Source organism: Opisthocomus hoazin, chromosome W (assembly GCF_030867145.1).
Source record: "Opisthocomus hoazin isolate bOpiHoa1 chromosome W, bOpiHoa1.hap1, whole genome shotgun sequence".
NCBI lineage: Eukaryota > Metazoa > Chordata > Aves > Opisthocomiformes > Opisthocomidae > Opisthocomus > Opisthocomus hoazin.
In genome coordinates this window covers 20,577,733-20,592,980 of record NC_134453.1, presented here as the reverse complement: position 1 = coordinate 20,592,980, position 15,248 = coordinate 20,577,733, and the positions used below count along the sequence as shown (strand labels likewise).

The 15,248-nt window shown below is 45.8% G+C and overlaps 1 protein-coding gene across 1 annotated transcript; it reads right to left on the bottom strand.

The window, feature by feature from the left end:
- Positions 1–898: 898 nt before the first annotated feature.
- Positions 899–11,460, bottom strand: LOC104335609 (tetraspanin-36). Its single transcript, XM_075446292.1, is given in 7 exon segments — positions 899–985; positions 8,271–8,354; positions 9,082–9,234; positions 9,810–9,905; positions 10,380–10,454; positions 11,058–11,249; positions 11,428–11,460. Coding segments are annotated over 7 exon segments (720 nt in total).
- Between the last annotated feature and the right edge of the window lie 3,788 nt (positions 11,461–15,248).

Sequence of the window (15,248 nt, the reverse complement as noted above, 5' to 3'; positions counted from 1 at the left end):
CAGCCTGTTTTCCTCTCAACAGCTCTTGCAACTTCTATGTTAAATGGAGAGATACAGTCTGTTAGACAAACCATAAAAGCATCGGCAAAAGGAGAAAAGAAATATTCAAAATCCCTGCTTCATAAGCAATTTTTAATGCCTAATAATAAAAAGAGACCAATAAAACAAGCCAGAGAGATATCCCAAGCCCAAAAGCTCCGAGCACACGTCTCCTCCTAACCCGGGATTGTTCACATTTGCTCACTGCTTCAAAAAACAACTCAAATATCTGTTCTAGACTTTAAACACGCAGTTGTCTTGCACTAATAACCTCTGCAGTGAACTGAATTACAACATACGACTGTAAGAAGGAGGGGCAAAAAAAAAATTTAGAAACACCAGCAGATATAGACAAAAGGTATCCTAACTCCCCATGCTTATGAAGAATATTTGAACCTGGCATTCAAAAGTTTCTTTTGCTGTTTAGCCACGCCATGGGAATGATCTGACCTTTGTGCAGACAACTGAAACCCATCCTGCAGTCTCAATCAGTTTAGTGCTTAAAAAATAACGTTTCTTCTGCACGTCCTAAGGGTAGAGGAAAGAACTGCAGAAGAGAGATTCTTCCTGGAGTCACCATTACACCATCTGGTGCTACCTGAAGTCACAAATCCGACTCTACAATAACCTTACAGAAAGCTGTGGTGCGCAAGATGAGGGTACGTTACTGTAGGGCACCGAATGCTGAAACTGCAATTTCACATCCCCTGCAAGAGTCTTTCCCAAATCAATACACAATGTTCTTTCTGTTTCGTGTACATAAAATATTTAGCAAGAAGGTAATAAATTGTCCTTTAGCATTCATCTTTCCAAGTCTATTTTATCAGCAGGAAGCCAAAAAAGTGATCTTTGCGTTTTATTAAGCAAACACCCCCGAGTAAAGAGGCTGATATCCACCGTCTTCTCTCTTGCATGTAAGCACGCAGACACTCAACATGCCAAAGAACTGAAAAAAAAAAAAAAAAAAGAGGAGATTTACTTCTGCTGTATTTTGTTTCAGTCATCAGACCCAACACCTATGTGTTAATTAAACTTTTTCATCATAGCAGGGACATTATTTTCGTATTAAAAAACACTTAGCAAATACATCTACAGAAAGTGATTTTTTTTTGCACATCAATTTCCAATAATAGTTCCAGCTCAACTTTTCCCTCTTTGGTTTCTCCCATTAATTGACAAATCCGTATTAATTCCTAGTGATCTTATTGTGGGAAAAATTTCAGTGAAAGCATGGGATTATTCTGGACTTAAAATGAGTTCTGGGAAATATTTAAGCATATAAAATATGCAAATAAAGATAGCGGAGAATATGCTAAGGCAATCTTTAGAGATGATCACAGGAGACATCGTGATGGGAGGGTTCATCACAAACAGTAACAGGACATGCAATGAGAGTGTAGAACTCATCACTCCTATAGAGGGAAGGGAAATGATGGAAATAACGTCGCCGAGCCATTTAAGCCCACGAGATCAAGTGCTGTAAACAATCACCTCTCTGCTAGGGCCAAAATTAAGAAAAGGAAAGTTTAACTAAGGCAAGCCCCAGTCCTGAGATGACATCTGGACAGATTTTGGCTTCTGCACCGAGTTCAGGAATGGGATGCTAAACAGTAAGTGTTCTGCAGTGGCTCACCTTACAGCCACTCTTTTATAGACAGCAGATAGTCAAGGAAAAAGCACTTGGCTGTTATAAAACAGTTCAAATCTCTGTCAACAAGGAACAGGTTACTAATCTTGGAGAACGGGTACAGGGAACAATGACTAACCACCAAGCTAAAATTTATGGGTCAAATATTCGAAGAAATGCCTATGCAACTTTATGATGTGCCTATTGTGAGGAGCTGGGGGTTTTTTTGTGTGTTTTTTTTGTTGTTTTTTTACACACACTAGGGATTTTCAAATCTAGTTTTCACCCACAAGATGATTTTCATTTAATTCAATCTTGTAAGTCTATAAACAGCCCTGCTGGTTTCATTCCTAGTTATATTTCTAGTCTATCTTGACTCCAGGTCTCTAAGCACAAGACTATTCATTGGGTTATATCTAAAAAGAAACTTTGATGAGCAATTTTTAAAGTTCCAGTTAAATATAGAAAAGCTGGATGTTTTCATAAAGAATTCTAGATCTAGGCCTTTTAGCACATCCAGCTTTTTGTACTTCCTACCGAACAGCCAAGATGGATTCTCCGTTGACTTGCCGTCCCAAATGCCCTACTCACTTTTTGGATTCCTCCTCTTATTGTCAGGCAAATGAAATCGAGAAAGTTGGAAAAGAACAAGCGAGGAACAGAGGACTGCATCTACCTCTGTTGGGGGTCGATGTAGCTTGAGAATTAGCACGACTAGGCCGCTTAAGCAAAACAGTGTGATTTAACAGGCTTGCTGGAAAAGACAGCTAAGAATAGCCATTGAGAAAGTTCTGATAGCGCACATGGTGTGGGTTAGCAAAAACAAGATGTGTTCAAGGACGTGGAGGCAGTCTGTTGCTATTGGCGTTAGTGCATAGTTACCAATTATAAGGGAATGTGGGGCATGTGAACAGCGTGTGATTTATGTCTGTAGCCTATCCGAATAAGCATAATCGTGTGTACAGATATGGAAAATGTATATAACCGCACAAGCGGGAGAATAAAGTATTCTGACTGTGTATCTTACCAATGCGTGTGAGAGTTGTTCCCATCCTTTCACGGATGCTGAGACCCGGCATTTTGGTGACCCTACGGATTTATTATCGCAGCCAGAAAAAAAAAAAAGGCATGGGACTGCCAGCTGGCGAGGTAAGCCGGGCTGCCCGAGAAAGGCAGGAGCGGATCCGCGGCACGCCGGGGGGGGCATGAACATCTGCAGTATGGGTTCCACTGTATCAGCGTCAGAAAACACGGCGCTGAAAAGCCTGTTGGAATTGGCGGATCGAGCCGACGCTGAGTTAACTAAAGGAGACATATCGGGACTATTATTATGGTGCCGCGGCTGAAAGCTGATAACAACAGTGGATCAGCTGTTCGATCCGGATGCGTGGCACAGAGTTGGGATGGACTTGTGGGACTCTGTGCAGGTCGGAAACAAAGAGGCATGGCAATTAGCCCCTGTTTTCCGAACTGTTAAAAATATGATTGCTGATATGAAGGACGATGCTACTGTGGCTGCAGCCGCCGCGAGAGCTGTTTATGCAATCAGTCAACCCGCTGGAGACTGTCAAGATCCCTGTACGGCACCCCACGCGTACCCCGTTCGTTTCAGTGAAACTGAGTTTTGGGAAGGACAGTGTATAGAACTGGGAGACTGGGCACCGGCACCACCTACAGCCCCACCACTGCCGGAGAATGTGCCGCTCCCGGACTCCGATTTTCAAGAAATGGATACTGACTTGCCCGAAGGAGCAACATCGCTATTATACCCAAAGATTCATAAAAGTGAACTTACGGACACATTGAGAAAGCAACAGGATCAAATGACAAAGCTGTTGGATGAGATGCAATGACTAGATAAAGGATCCCGTAACGCCACGATTAAACAGGCATACCAAAAGGCTCACCAAGCCATAACGGACGGTTTGCGAGCGGTCGAGCAGCAGATATGTGGGGAGTCGGACGGGATGGGTGAGGTGATTTCAGGGGGGGTCAGATAATGGAAGCATTAACAAAAGCTCATCGCCAGAGCATTTGCAGCGGCGCTGGGTTAGGCTCTTGTTGGAAGACAGGGAAATGAGCTTAGCTGACGCTGATCACTATTTATGCAGTAAATACGGTAAGGAGGTGGGGGATGACGAATGTGAGGCGTAGAAGAGGGGCGTGAAGTGGAGAGAGCAAGGAGGGGGGGCATCCGGTGTTCAAAAGCCTGATTGCACGCACGGTGGGTGTGGTCTGCAGGGACCCGGCGGTACAGAGGGGGGTGGTGTGGCCGCTGGAGGTCGGAGTGGAGACGGGACGCCCCCGATACGCGACCCTAATTTTAATATGGGACAACGATGGAGGGGGGTAATAGAAAATGCTGTAATTGAAGGACAAATGCTACCAAACAGTTGAACAGCATTCCCGGTGTTTACGCAGGGGAATCAACGGATATGGGCTCCTTTTGACTGGAAAACAGTGAGTCAGTTACAAAAAACCGTAATGAACTATGGTTTGGATAACAAGCAAGTTATGACGCTGGTTACCACCTTTTTCAAAAATCAGATATTAGTGCCAGCTGATGCCCAAGCCTTGTTAGAATTGGTGTTGCCCCCCACTGCCTTTATGTTGTGGAAGGATAAGTGGCGGGATAAATGCGAGTTTGCAATGATGCAAAACCTTCAGCTAGGTGCCGATGATCCTTTACGTGTAGTTACACTAGACCAGCTCATGGGTACTGGCGCTTTCCGCGACGGGACAGCTCAAGCAGCGCTCCACCCTCGAATATTGCAACAGTCACAGAGCTTAGCCCTGGCCGCTTTAACTGAGTTACCACAGATTGGGAAGCCGGTATTACCTTATACGCAGATTCGACAGGGTCCTGATGAGCCGTACATGCACTTTATAGACCGATTAAAGGAAGCATTAGATGCGGCACCAAATCTGCCAAGTGAAGCAAAAGGTGCAGTAGGAAAGGATTTAGCTTTTCAAAATGCCAACACTCAATGTCAACAGATAATTGCGTCCCTACCTAGTGGGTCTACCCTTAGTCGGTATGTGGAGGCTTGTTCCCGATTACCTCGCTTAGCGGAGGAAAGAGAGAAGGCCAGAATACATGCGGCTGCTATGGCCGCTGCTTTACGACCTGCCATGCAAACGGGGAAAGGGGATCGAGGTGTTAAAGCAAAAACTGGTTGTCTTATTTGCGGAGAGGAAGACCATTACAAAAGAAACTGTCCTCAGATCAAGAAGCAAAAGGTGGTGGCTGATGATTTTGTAGGGACATGCCATAGATGTGACAAGTTCGAGCATAAAGCAGCTCAATGCAGGTCGCAGTTTAAGAAGGATGGTACCCCCCTGTCAGGAAACGGGCAGAGCAGTGCCAGGATGGGGGGCGCGAGGACAAGAAAGTTCCCCACAGCTATGGCTGTCTCGACGAGCTCCGAGCCGCCACAAGCGGCTCCGCAGGAGTCAATCTGGCCGTGGGACAAGACATCACTATAGAAGATGATAAGGTGCATGTCGTTCCCTCGGTAGCCACAGGACCTTTAGGCCATGGGCTGAGTGCATTGTTGGTGGGGCGATCCTCTGCATCTAGACAGGGAATTTTTGTCCTACCAAGAGTAATTGATGCAGATTTCACAGGGCCAATAGGGATTATGTTAAAGGTATTCACGCCACCATTAACCATCAAACGAGGCAGCAAGGTTGCCCAACTGATTCCTTTTATTGCTCAGGTCCCCCTAACTGACCCTAACTATAGGGGAAGTGACGCCTTTGGCTCAAGTGGACCCCCCTTGGTGGCATTCGTACAACCTCTTTCCACAGAACAGCCCATAAGAAAGATCACTATTAAAGGCCCGAACGGCATTGTACTAAAAGACCAGAAAATGTTGTTAGACTCCGGAGCGGATGTTATTATAATCCCGAGGGCCCAATGGCCAGAGTCATGGCCATTGACGGTAGTGTCGGGCATGGTGACAGGAATCGGTGGTGCAGCAGCGACACAAATGAGTACTGAGTTCATTACCTTTGTAGACCAAGATGGTAAGTTGCTGGCACAAGCACGCCCTTATGTCTTGAATACTACTATTTGGCTATTAGGCAGAGACGTATTATCACAATGGGGTTGTGTCATTCAGACGCCTTTTTGACAGCGGCCATTGAAGCGAACGCATCCAGGCCTACATTGAAGCTCACGTGGTTGACAAAAAAGCCGATCTGAGCGGACCAATGGCCGCTGTCTACTGAAAAGCTCGTCCATCTCCAAGAATTGGTGGATGAACAAGTGAAGTTGGGACACTTGGTCCCGTCCACTAGTCCTTGGAATACTCCTGTGTTTACCATTCAGAAAAAGTCCGAAAAATGGAGACTCTTACAAGACCTAAGAGCAACCACCGTGCGGACCAACTAGTGACAGCCACTCCCGTACAACTGTCCACGAGCTTTGATGCTGCACGAGCAGCGCATGATTTTTTCCATCAGTCTGCAGTGGCGCTGCAACGACAGTTTTCATTATCTAAAGCAGATGCGCGTGCTATTGTTGCAGCCTGCCCTGACTGTGCGAGACTCACTCCTGTACAGGATGGTGGTGTAAATCCTGGAGGTCTACAGCCCAGACAACTTTGGCAAACCGATGTGACCGAGTTCCCCCAGTTTGGGCATTTGAAGCACATCCATGTCTCTGTCGATACGTGTTCGGCTGCCATCTGGGCAACAGCAGCTACTTCTACCAATGCCAAAGCAACCCAATGACATTGGGCGCAAGCCTTTGCTGTGTTGGGAGTACCTGAACAAATTAAAACTGATAATGGCCCAGCCTACAGGTCTCAGGTGGTGGCCCGTTTCCTTCAGCGGTGGGGTGTTAAGCATGTACGGGGCATTCCATACAACTCCACCGGTCAAGCTATTGTTGAGCATTCCCATTGCTTACTAAAAGATCATTTAAATATTTTAAAAAAGGGGAGAGAGCGGTCCCCGATGGACTGTCTACACAAAACCCTTTTTGTCCTGAATTGGTTCAATGTTAGAGGAGGTCATAGTGACCCCCCAGCTGTTCGGCACAGGGGAACAAACAAAAATGTCTATGACAATGATGTGGTGTTAGTAACGGTATTCCGCCCGGATAAAGGGCTTTGGGAAGGTCCAGTACGACTACTCACTTGGGGGAGGGGATACGCTTGTATTTCTACAGATAATGGACAGATGGAGTGGGTGCCGGCAAAATGGATCAAACCCATCTTGAATGAACACGGAAGAAGAAGGGGAGGTGATAAAAAGACAGTGGGCCCGGTTAACAAAGATGCTACATCCTGATGATGTATAGCTGTTATCTGTACTATCTGACGAGTGTCAATATGAGTGCCTGCTTTCTAGGGCTCCGGGGTTAAGTTTTGGAGAGTGAATTATCTTGCTCCTTTCTGGTAGTAGAGTTTGGGTACCCAGGTAGGACCCTGCTCTTGAACATCAATGGTCCCAGGGATCGCAGGACCTCCAGCCGGCACCGAGGGATTCTCGGGGAGAACCTCTGATCACTGGACCAAAAAGTTCTGAGCAGGGACTATTAATAAGACAAAGGCATTCTTCCAGTATCACTTTTGTTGCCTGCCTGCTGTCTGTTCATAAGTCTTTGTAATATTTGGATTTATGTTGAAAACTTGGTATGCCTGCGTGTGTGTCTGTGTGTGTGTGTGGTCGCAACCATAAATGTGTGATTTTATGTGCTTGTTGTCATAGTGTTTGTATTTCTGTGATCTGATGGATTTATTTGGGTTTTGTGATCTAATGGATTTGTCTAGACTAAGTAACTGCCTTTGCATCTTCTGGTTTGGTAAGTTTTCCGGGTTCTGCCTTTAGACTATTGTATCTGCATTCTGATTTATTGGGGCTGCGGAAGTATTTGATGCAGCAGGAAGAGATGGGGAATTTCTGGCTGGTTAATGTCACTAATCAAAATGTTATTGCTTATTGTTGTAATGATTATGGCAGTGATTATGTTGGTCCCGTGTATAATACGCATAACACAAGAGGCACTAGAGGTAACTGTGAAGAAAATTTTTGTGATGCAACTAACACAAATTGAGCAAATGTTTTTAAGGCAATGATAAGATAGCTTAGCTTATTTTGAAAAGAAAAAGGGGGAGATGTTGGGGTCGATGTAGCTTGAGAATTAGCACGACTAGGCCGCTTAAGCAAAACAGTGTGATTTAACAGGCTTGCTGGAAAAGACAGCTAAGAATAGCCATTGAGAAAGTTCTGATAGTGCACATGGTGTGGGTTAGCAAAAACAAGATGTGTTCAAGGACGTGGAGGCAGTCTGTTGCTATTGGCGTTAGTGCATAGTTACCAATTATAAGGGAATGTGGGGCATGTGAACAGCGTGTGATTTATGTCTGTAGCCTATCCGATGTAAGCGTAATCGTGTGTACAGATATGGAAAATGTATATAACCACACAAGTGGGAGAATAAAGTATTCCGACTGTGCATCTTACCAATGCGTGTGAGAGTTGTTCCATCCTTTCACGGATGCTGATACCCGGCACTGCCTCAGAGCCAGGAAAAGGCCCAGGATCAAAGGATAAACAGTATTATTTTCTATGAGGGAAGAGATAAAACATTCACCTTTACGATGGCAAACCCCAGGATTACAAGCATAGCGTAGCTGATAACGCTCTGCAGCCCAGACTCCAGCTCCTCTGCACAGCCCTGCCATGAGAGAGATATATTTTGATTTGTTTTCACCCATAATTCAGCTGGATGTTTTTTGGCTTTTTTTTTACCTCCCTGACACTTAAAAGGAAGCAGGACCTTGTAAGGCCTGTCTAACCAACCACCACAGACCCGAGGGCTTCCACTCTTGTCTTCCAAACCTGACACCTTGCCCTTCACCTCTTGCCTGGGGAGAGACACTGACATTTGCTGCTTCTCAGAATCTCCTCTGGCTCAGGTCACTTAAAGAAGTGCCCAAACCTCAGAACCAGGAAGACCAGCAATGGTATCTACTAAAATTCAACTGAAGGGCTTGTGCCCCAGACTGAAGGACCTGGTATGCAATTCTCCAGATTCATGGTCAATCCTAGAAGGGTCTCTTCGCCTACCCCAGATCTGTTTGAACAACTACGTGTCCATAGCTAGTGCTCTGGCCTTGTCATGTTGCTTCTGTAGCAACACGAAATGGAAGACTGTTACTAGCAGACAGACAAGACCAAACATCCAGACTGGTGCCCCTCCTTCATCACCTAGGAACTTTTATAGAAGAACAGGAGAAGGAAGTTAGCTAGAGGAAAATCATAGGGAGAAAAGGGTTTGGGGGACAAATTGCTGAGAAGAATTGGATGAAGTTATCCCTAAACACTGGCTGAAGTGCTTTCCTCACTGGTTCTGGCTGAGAATGATCGTGGCCCGGCTGTGAAACTGTGCCCTTAATGCTCACCCATGTATTGAGTTCCTGTGGCTGATCCAGACGCCCTGTGCAGTTCTTCATATCTTGCCTGCAGCAGCTCAGAGGGACGCTGTTGTTACTGGTGGCATTAAACCATGGAGTGGTTGTCCAGTCACTGTAGTTCTTCACCCCGCAACAATGAAGCTGCCAAACACAGGACAGTTACAGGGACATATGAATATACGTCAACCTGGATGCTAATGTTGAGTTAACCCTCTCTTAGGCATACCGGGCAAGAGCTGCCCACAGCATGCAGCAGATGTACAAGTAGCAGCACTTCAGGAAAACAGTAGTAGATATAACAGATCAACTTCCCTTCATACACTATTGCCTCCTTATTAGTTTACTCTTCGTGAAAGCTCTAATGTTAAAGCGACAGGTTGCAGGATAGAGTCTTCTGTCATCCTTCTATTTTATGGTACAGGATTCTCAGCAGCAGTTATTCATATGTACTCATTTGGTCACTCATGGCCACTCATGTCAACAAGATCATTCATCTAGACACACCTCACACCACGAGCCTGAAAATGCCAACTCTGCAACGTGGGGAGCACCCTCAATTACATTGGAGAATCAGACACTAAACAATGCTGCAGAGTTGAGTTCCAGGATACGACCATACTGACCCTCCTCCCCTCCATTCCCAGCCCAAATTCCTTGTTTAGGACCCAGTTCTTCCTTTCTAAATATTTATCAGGGCAATTTAAATGTTTTCTTACCTGTTCTTACAAGTAATCCACAACAGTAGACTCTGGACTTTTCCCATCATACTTCTCAAAGACTGAGCGCATCGTGCCCTGCACGTCAGTTTTTACCTATTTAGAGAGGAAAGAAAAAAATATATATTGTTTTAACATGACAGCTAAGTATTTTATCTAGTGGAAACTGCAAAAGATCTGTATCCCAACTAAGTCAGGGGAAAAACAAACAAACCAACAAAAAAAATCACGCTATGTTTTAGATGAAATGCTGGTAGCACTTAACCAGAATCACGTTCCTGGATAGAAGCTCGCCTCCCCTGATGGAAGAGCCCTCCTTTGCGAGCATTAAGAACTGTTCAATCCAACTTGGAGATTGTTGCGATGCCTGCCAGGTACTTTATGTATTCACCATGTTCCTGACAAAGAGTGATCTGCATACCAGATGGTGACATCCCCATTCCCGCTTGCCCTGCAGACTGCAGGTTAGGGGATGAAGTACAAGAAAACTGAATATACTGGAATGCTCCGACAACACAAGATCTATTTTTCACTTTTAGGTTACTACAGAGCTGACAATTCTTTGCTTACCTTCTCCTTGTAAACAAATCCCAGGACAAAAGCGGATACTTCTGCAATAAAGATAACCAGGATAATGGCCAAGAACTGAAATTAAAAGAGAGACTGTAAGGAATAATCCCACAGCATTTGAATTCAATTGCACATTACCCATCACGTTAATTTATAGAGGCAAGTTATCATTATCTGTTGTTACCTCCCCAATCCAAATAGTTTCCAGCAAATAATTTAAAATAGGAGATTACTGTGCATGGCTGGGACTATGACTGCAGTTCCACAGTGTCTGTGCCCCATGTGGGCAGTCTCCTGAACACTGCCACGGTGTGATCTGCGTGAAGAGCCTACAAAACACTTCACGAGGTGGCTGTCAAGCAGGAGACTGTACTGATAAGCCAGCAGCTGAGTTAGGTACATTGGGCACTGCTTGTTCAGCTCACATCGCCTTTAAGGCATGAGTTGGGGGCCTGAAGTTACTCAATGTGAACTTTTCTGTTTATTTTAAAAATCATTCGCTATCAATCAGTGCCTCACAGCAGCACGTAACTCCCACAAAGGAGCAGTGCTTCAGCCATGTGTTTCAGAATAACCTTTTACTTTCTGTTCTGGGCATCCCGAGAAGGTCTAGTGTAGCACCTCCCATACCACGCAACAGGGTGAAGCAGAGGACAGGCAAGAACGTGCAACACTCACCAGCCCTAGGCCAACTCGAGACTCGCAGAAGGTGGCACAGCAGCCATTCAACCCAATGATGAACATTACCACAGCAATGCAAATAACGATCACGGCTGGTAACAGAGCATACTTGTCCTGCAGAAAGTTGTCATAGCTCTTGTAGGTGTTAATGACATATCCCCCAACATAGCTGAGACCTGCTGCTGCTGCCTGAAAGGCAATAAAGAAAGTTATTAGCAATTATTTATTAAGCTTTTGCCCAGGACAGTAAATATGGACCTTTTTTGTAACAGTGCAATTAACATTTCAACTTCAGAAGTAATGACTACAGTATGCAAAGATCTGGAAGAAAAAAATGCTGCATCTGAAACTAGCTACCCATTCAAACTTTACCACAGAGAAAACGAAATTCACTTCCCATGAATGACTCCTCTACTAATCACTCCTCTACCAACGAAGCATGACTTCAGCTGAGCTGAAACACTGGAGTCTACTGACATGCACCAGCAGTGTCTCTGCAAAAGGCCAAGCTCACGCTGCCTACCCAAGATCACCTGCATCCTACCCAACGCTGCATTTACAAGAATCAATTTTTAAGATGATCACTTGTCCTGCTTTTGGTTGGGCTAGAGTTAATTTCCCTCCTGGTAGCTGCTGTGTTTTGGATTTAGTACCAGAAGGTTGTTGATAACACTGATGTTCTTAGTCGCTGCTAAGAAATCAAGGTCTTTTTCCAGCTTCCCATACTTAGCAGATGTGCAGGCGTGCAGGAGCTGGGAGGGAGCACAGCCAGGCTGCTAGCCCAATCTGGCCAAAGGAAATATTCCATACCATAGACATTATGCTCAGTATATAAATGGGGTTGGCTGGGGGGCAGGAATCCCTTTTTCCATGGGTTTGAACTTATCCGTGAGTTCATCCCCCCCCCGTGAGTTCTGCGAGTTCGTGAGTTCGGGAAGCTCTGGGAAATCCACAGGTTCCGCAATCGCTGCTTGAGGACCGGCTGTGCAATTGTCCATCAGACAGTGAGAAAAACTGTATTGTGTATCTCTTGTTTTGCATATTTTTTATTATTATTATTATTTCCCTTGTTGTCTTATTAAACTGTCTTTATCTCAGCCCACGAGTTTTCCTTTTTGTCCATTCTCCTCCCCATCCCACTGCGGGGAGAGCGAGTGAGCAGCTGCGTGGTCCTACTTGCCAGCTGCCAGGTTAAACCACAACATCATCACAGGTTCTTTGGGGGATGTTGTTGGTTTTGGGCTTTTTTTAAAGAAAAACTCATCCTTTCCACTCTCACAACAGCATTAACCACTAAGACAGGCACAAACATTCCTAATCTCAGCAAAACACAGTCCCTCCTTTTCCTGGAGGAAACAGATTTCTGCATCCTCTAAAATAAATTCTCCTCCAAAAGGATGTTTTGCCAATTGAGGCCAACGTCCAGTGCACCAGTGACAGCTGCCCAACGAGCAGCCCTGGAGACCGAAGGCTTTTGTCGGCAGAACTGGGTACAGCCCTGGAAATAACACCAAAAGACTCAGCAATGCCCTGCCAATACCTCACCAACAGCATAAAAAAATTTTCTGGAGAGTTACAACAGCTTATCCGCTCCCTATAATCCCGCAGCACAAGATGATGCCTGTAAAAATGAAGCACTGTCTGTACTCAGGTTCTAGAAACTCGAGGGAAACCGGCCTGTTTGTTTTCAAGAGGCCACAGCTGGATTTCATCATGCAGCTTACAAGCAGTTCATTACTTCCCCCAGTGCTGTACATTTTAATTAAATCAAACACTGCTCAGGGGAGCTAGGATTTGCTAATTCCTTTACCTTGTTTGGCTCCTTCCCCTCCAGCCAGGTCTGGTGCCTGCCCTTCAATTACCTCCAAGAGCAGGGGACATCATTTCAGACAGCTCTCATCCCACACCACTCCCGCATGCCTGGACGCTGCCTGTACCTCAAAATTACTGGGATCAGATGCACCACGTGACGAAACCAGGCTCAAACTAACCCTTTGGGACATTTAGCACACGCCACGCAAGATCCTGCTGTGCTGGGGCTCAGATACTGCAGGTCCTCTACAAAGGGAGATACCAGGAAAAGGAATAGAATCACCACTTCTCAAGAGGTTTCTTTTCTTCTCCACATGGACTAGGTTTTCAGGGAGTGCTAATGATTAAAGTAGTTCCTAAAACTTCCTGTAACTTTTCTTCTCACTGAGGAAAATCTCTTTCCCATTTCCCTGTCTGCAGGTGTACAGTGACCAGGGGCTTCTTCCTCCCACCCCTTTTAAGAATGCAGGGAAAGGACGAGACCACTTTAGCGCAAAGGGCACCGTTGCCTTCTCACTTCACCACCGTGAGCAACCTCACCTCTTCTTCCTCCAGCACTATGCTCTTGTACTGAAAGTGAGACAGGAAAAGTCCCTGGAGTGGCAGCAGCACTAAAGGTTGGGCTGAGGACATTGCACCTCTGTCCTGCCTTGCCTTCAGTTGCACGAAGAGCGAGGTGTACCACTCAAAAAGCACATCCTGTACATCTAGCGTGGAGAGCTGGATCCACGTGCAACTGTCCACCTATTCTCTTCTGCGACGGCATCATCTGGGCAAGGGCAGCCGTGGAGGAGGACGCAGCGCTCCTTGGCTGACCATCCATCATCATAGAGAACATGTGATGACGGGATTTGCCCAATATATCCTTTATTTCTAATCTTTTCTAGGACTATCAAGCACCGTGATTGGCCATGTTGGCCCCAAATGCAGTGAAAACAATGCGGATTCAAGACAGGGGATGCAGGGGCTTTTACTAACCACAGAAGCGCTCTGCTCAGCTGGGCCACACCAGCTCGGAAAGCAGCTCATACAGTTCCTAAAAGGGTTCAGATTACAGCCCCTGCTCCCATGGAAGCCGTGAGAAACATCCAAGTGACCACAGCAGGAACAGCATGATGCTCTGGGTTGACTTAAAAAACTTCTCCCTACTTTTGCATGGCAAAAAATATTACATGAATAATGCCAGGGTTACTGTCATAGTCGTCCCATCCTCCCCCGACTGCATTTGTGGCTGGGTTTTGAAGCTTTCCTGGTAAACACAGGTATGGCTGCAGAGTAATGGTATTCTGGTTTCTCAGTTTTTTGGGAAATTTCAGGCAGGTACACCCACCATGACTCCCCAGCATACCCCGAGTCATAATCCTCTCCCACACAGACACAACACGGTGATGCTCCCAGCCTCCACGCTCACACCCCAGATCACCTCATCCTTGGTGTCTCTGCCGCTGCCATCACCGCAAACCTAACACTGAGCTGAGTTGTGGCTTTACAAATTCCAGGCTAGAGAAAGCATCCCCGGCTAGTCACCCCAACCCAAAGGTGGAGCCGGCCACCAGCAGCATGAAGCCTCCCGCACGTGCACTTTTAAACCAGGCGCTCGCATCTGGGCACAGCCACTAACACAAATGTTTCTCCTGAGGCCACCAGCCTTCAGTGCAACTCAGCACCCAGGTTGGGATGTCCCATCGTGGTTGTCATCAACCACTGAGTGCCCACAGCCCCAGGAGAAAATTAGAAGGACCCCGAGACCCTCAGAAAGGCTGGCAGTGGAGGAAGGCAGTCGCGGGGGAAAGGGAGCAGGGGTGCCTTTACTGCAGGAAAGGCACCACAGACTGAATAGCCAGGGTACAAAAAGGGCATAAACCATGGTTTTGGCAAGTAAATGAGCCATCTGCATTCAGCGGCGACGTCACCTCAAAACATGCACAATGAAAACAGCCGTGTGACTTAGTTAACATGTAAAAATTAACGTGCAAAGTTAATCGTTTAGCATCTTCAGAGAATGTAAAGTCCTGCTCTTGCGTGTAACTCTAGTCCCAATCTTTGCAAGTAGTTCTGTACTTCTGAAGAGTCTGCTTCATAATTTAATCTTTCTATAGGACATTTTACACAAAAGAATCTTCCAATATTTCCATTATACTTCTGCAAGTGATTTAGACAACAGACACATTCTTCATCTCTCCTCTCTACTTCACACCTGTTTTTTTTACCTATTTTCAGCACAACAATGCAAAGAAAGCATACACAGGAGATGCCAAAGATGGAGCAACTGTGGGAAACGAAGAAAAACCTTGTTGTTAGTAAAGGGCTACCACAAATTCCAAACCACATTGTGAAGCCAATTCACAGAAGTCCTGTAAAGCCAGCACTAGCAAA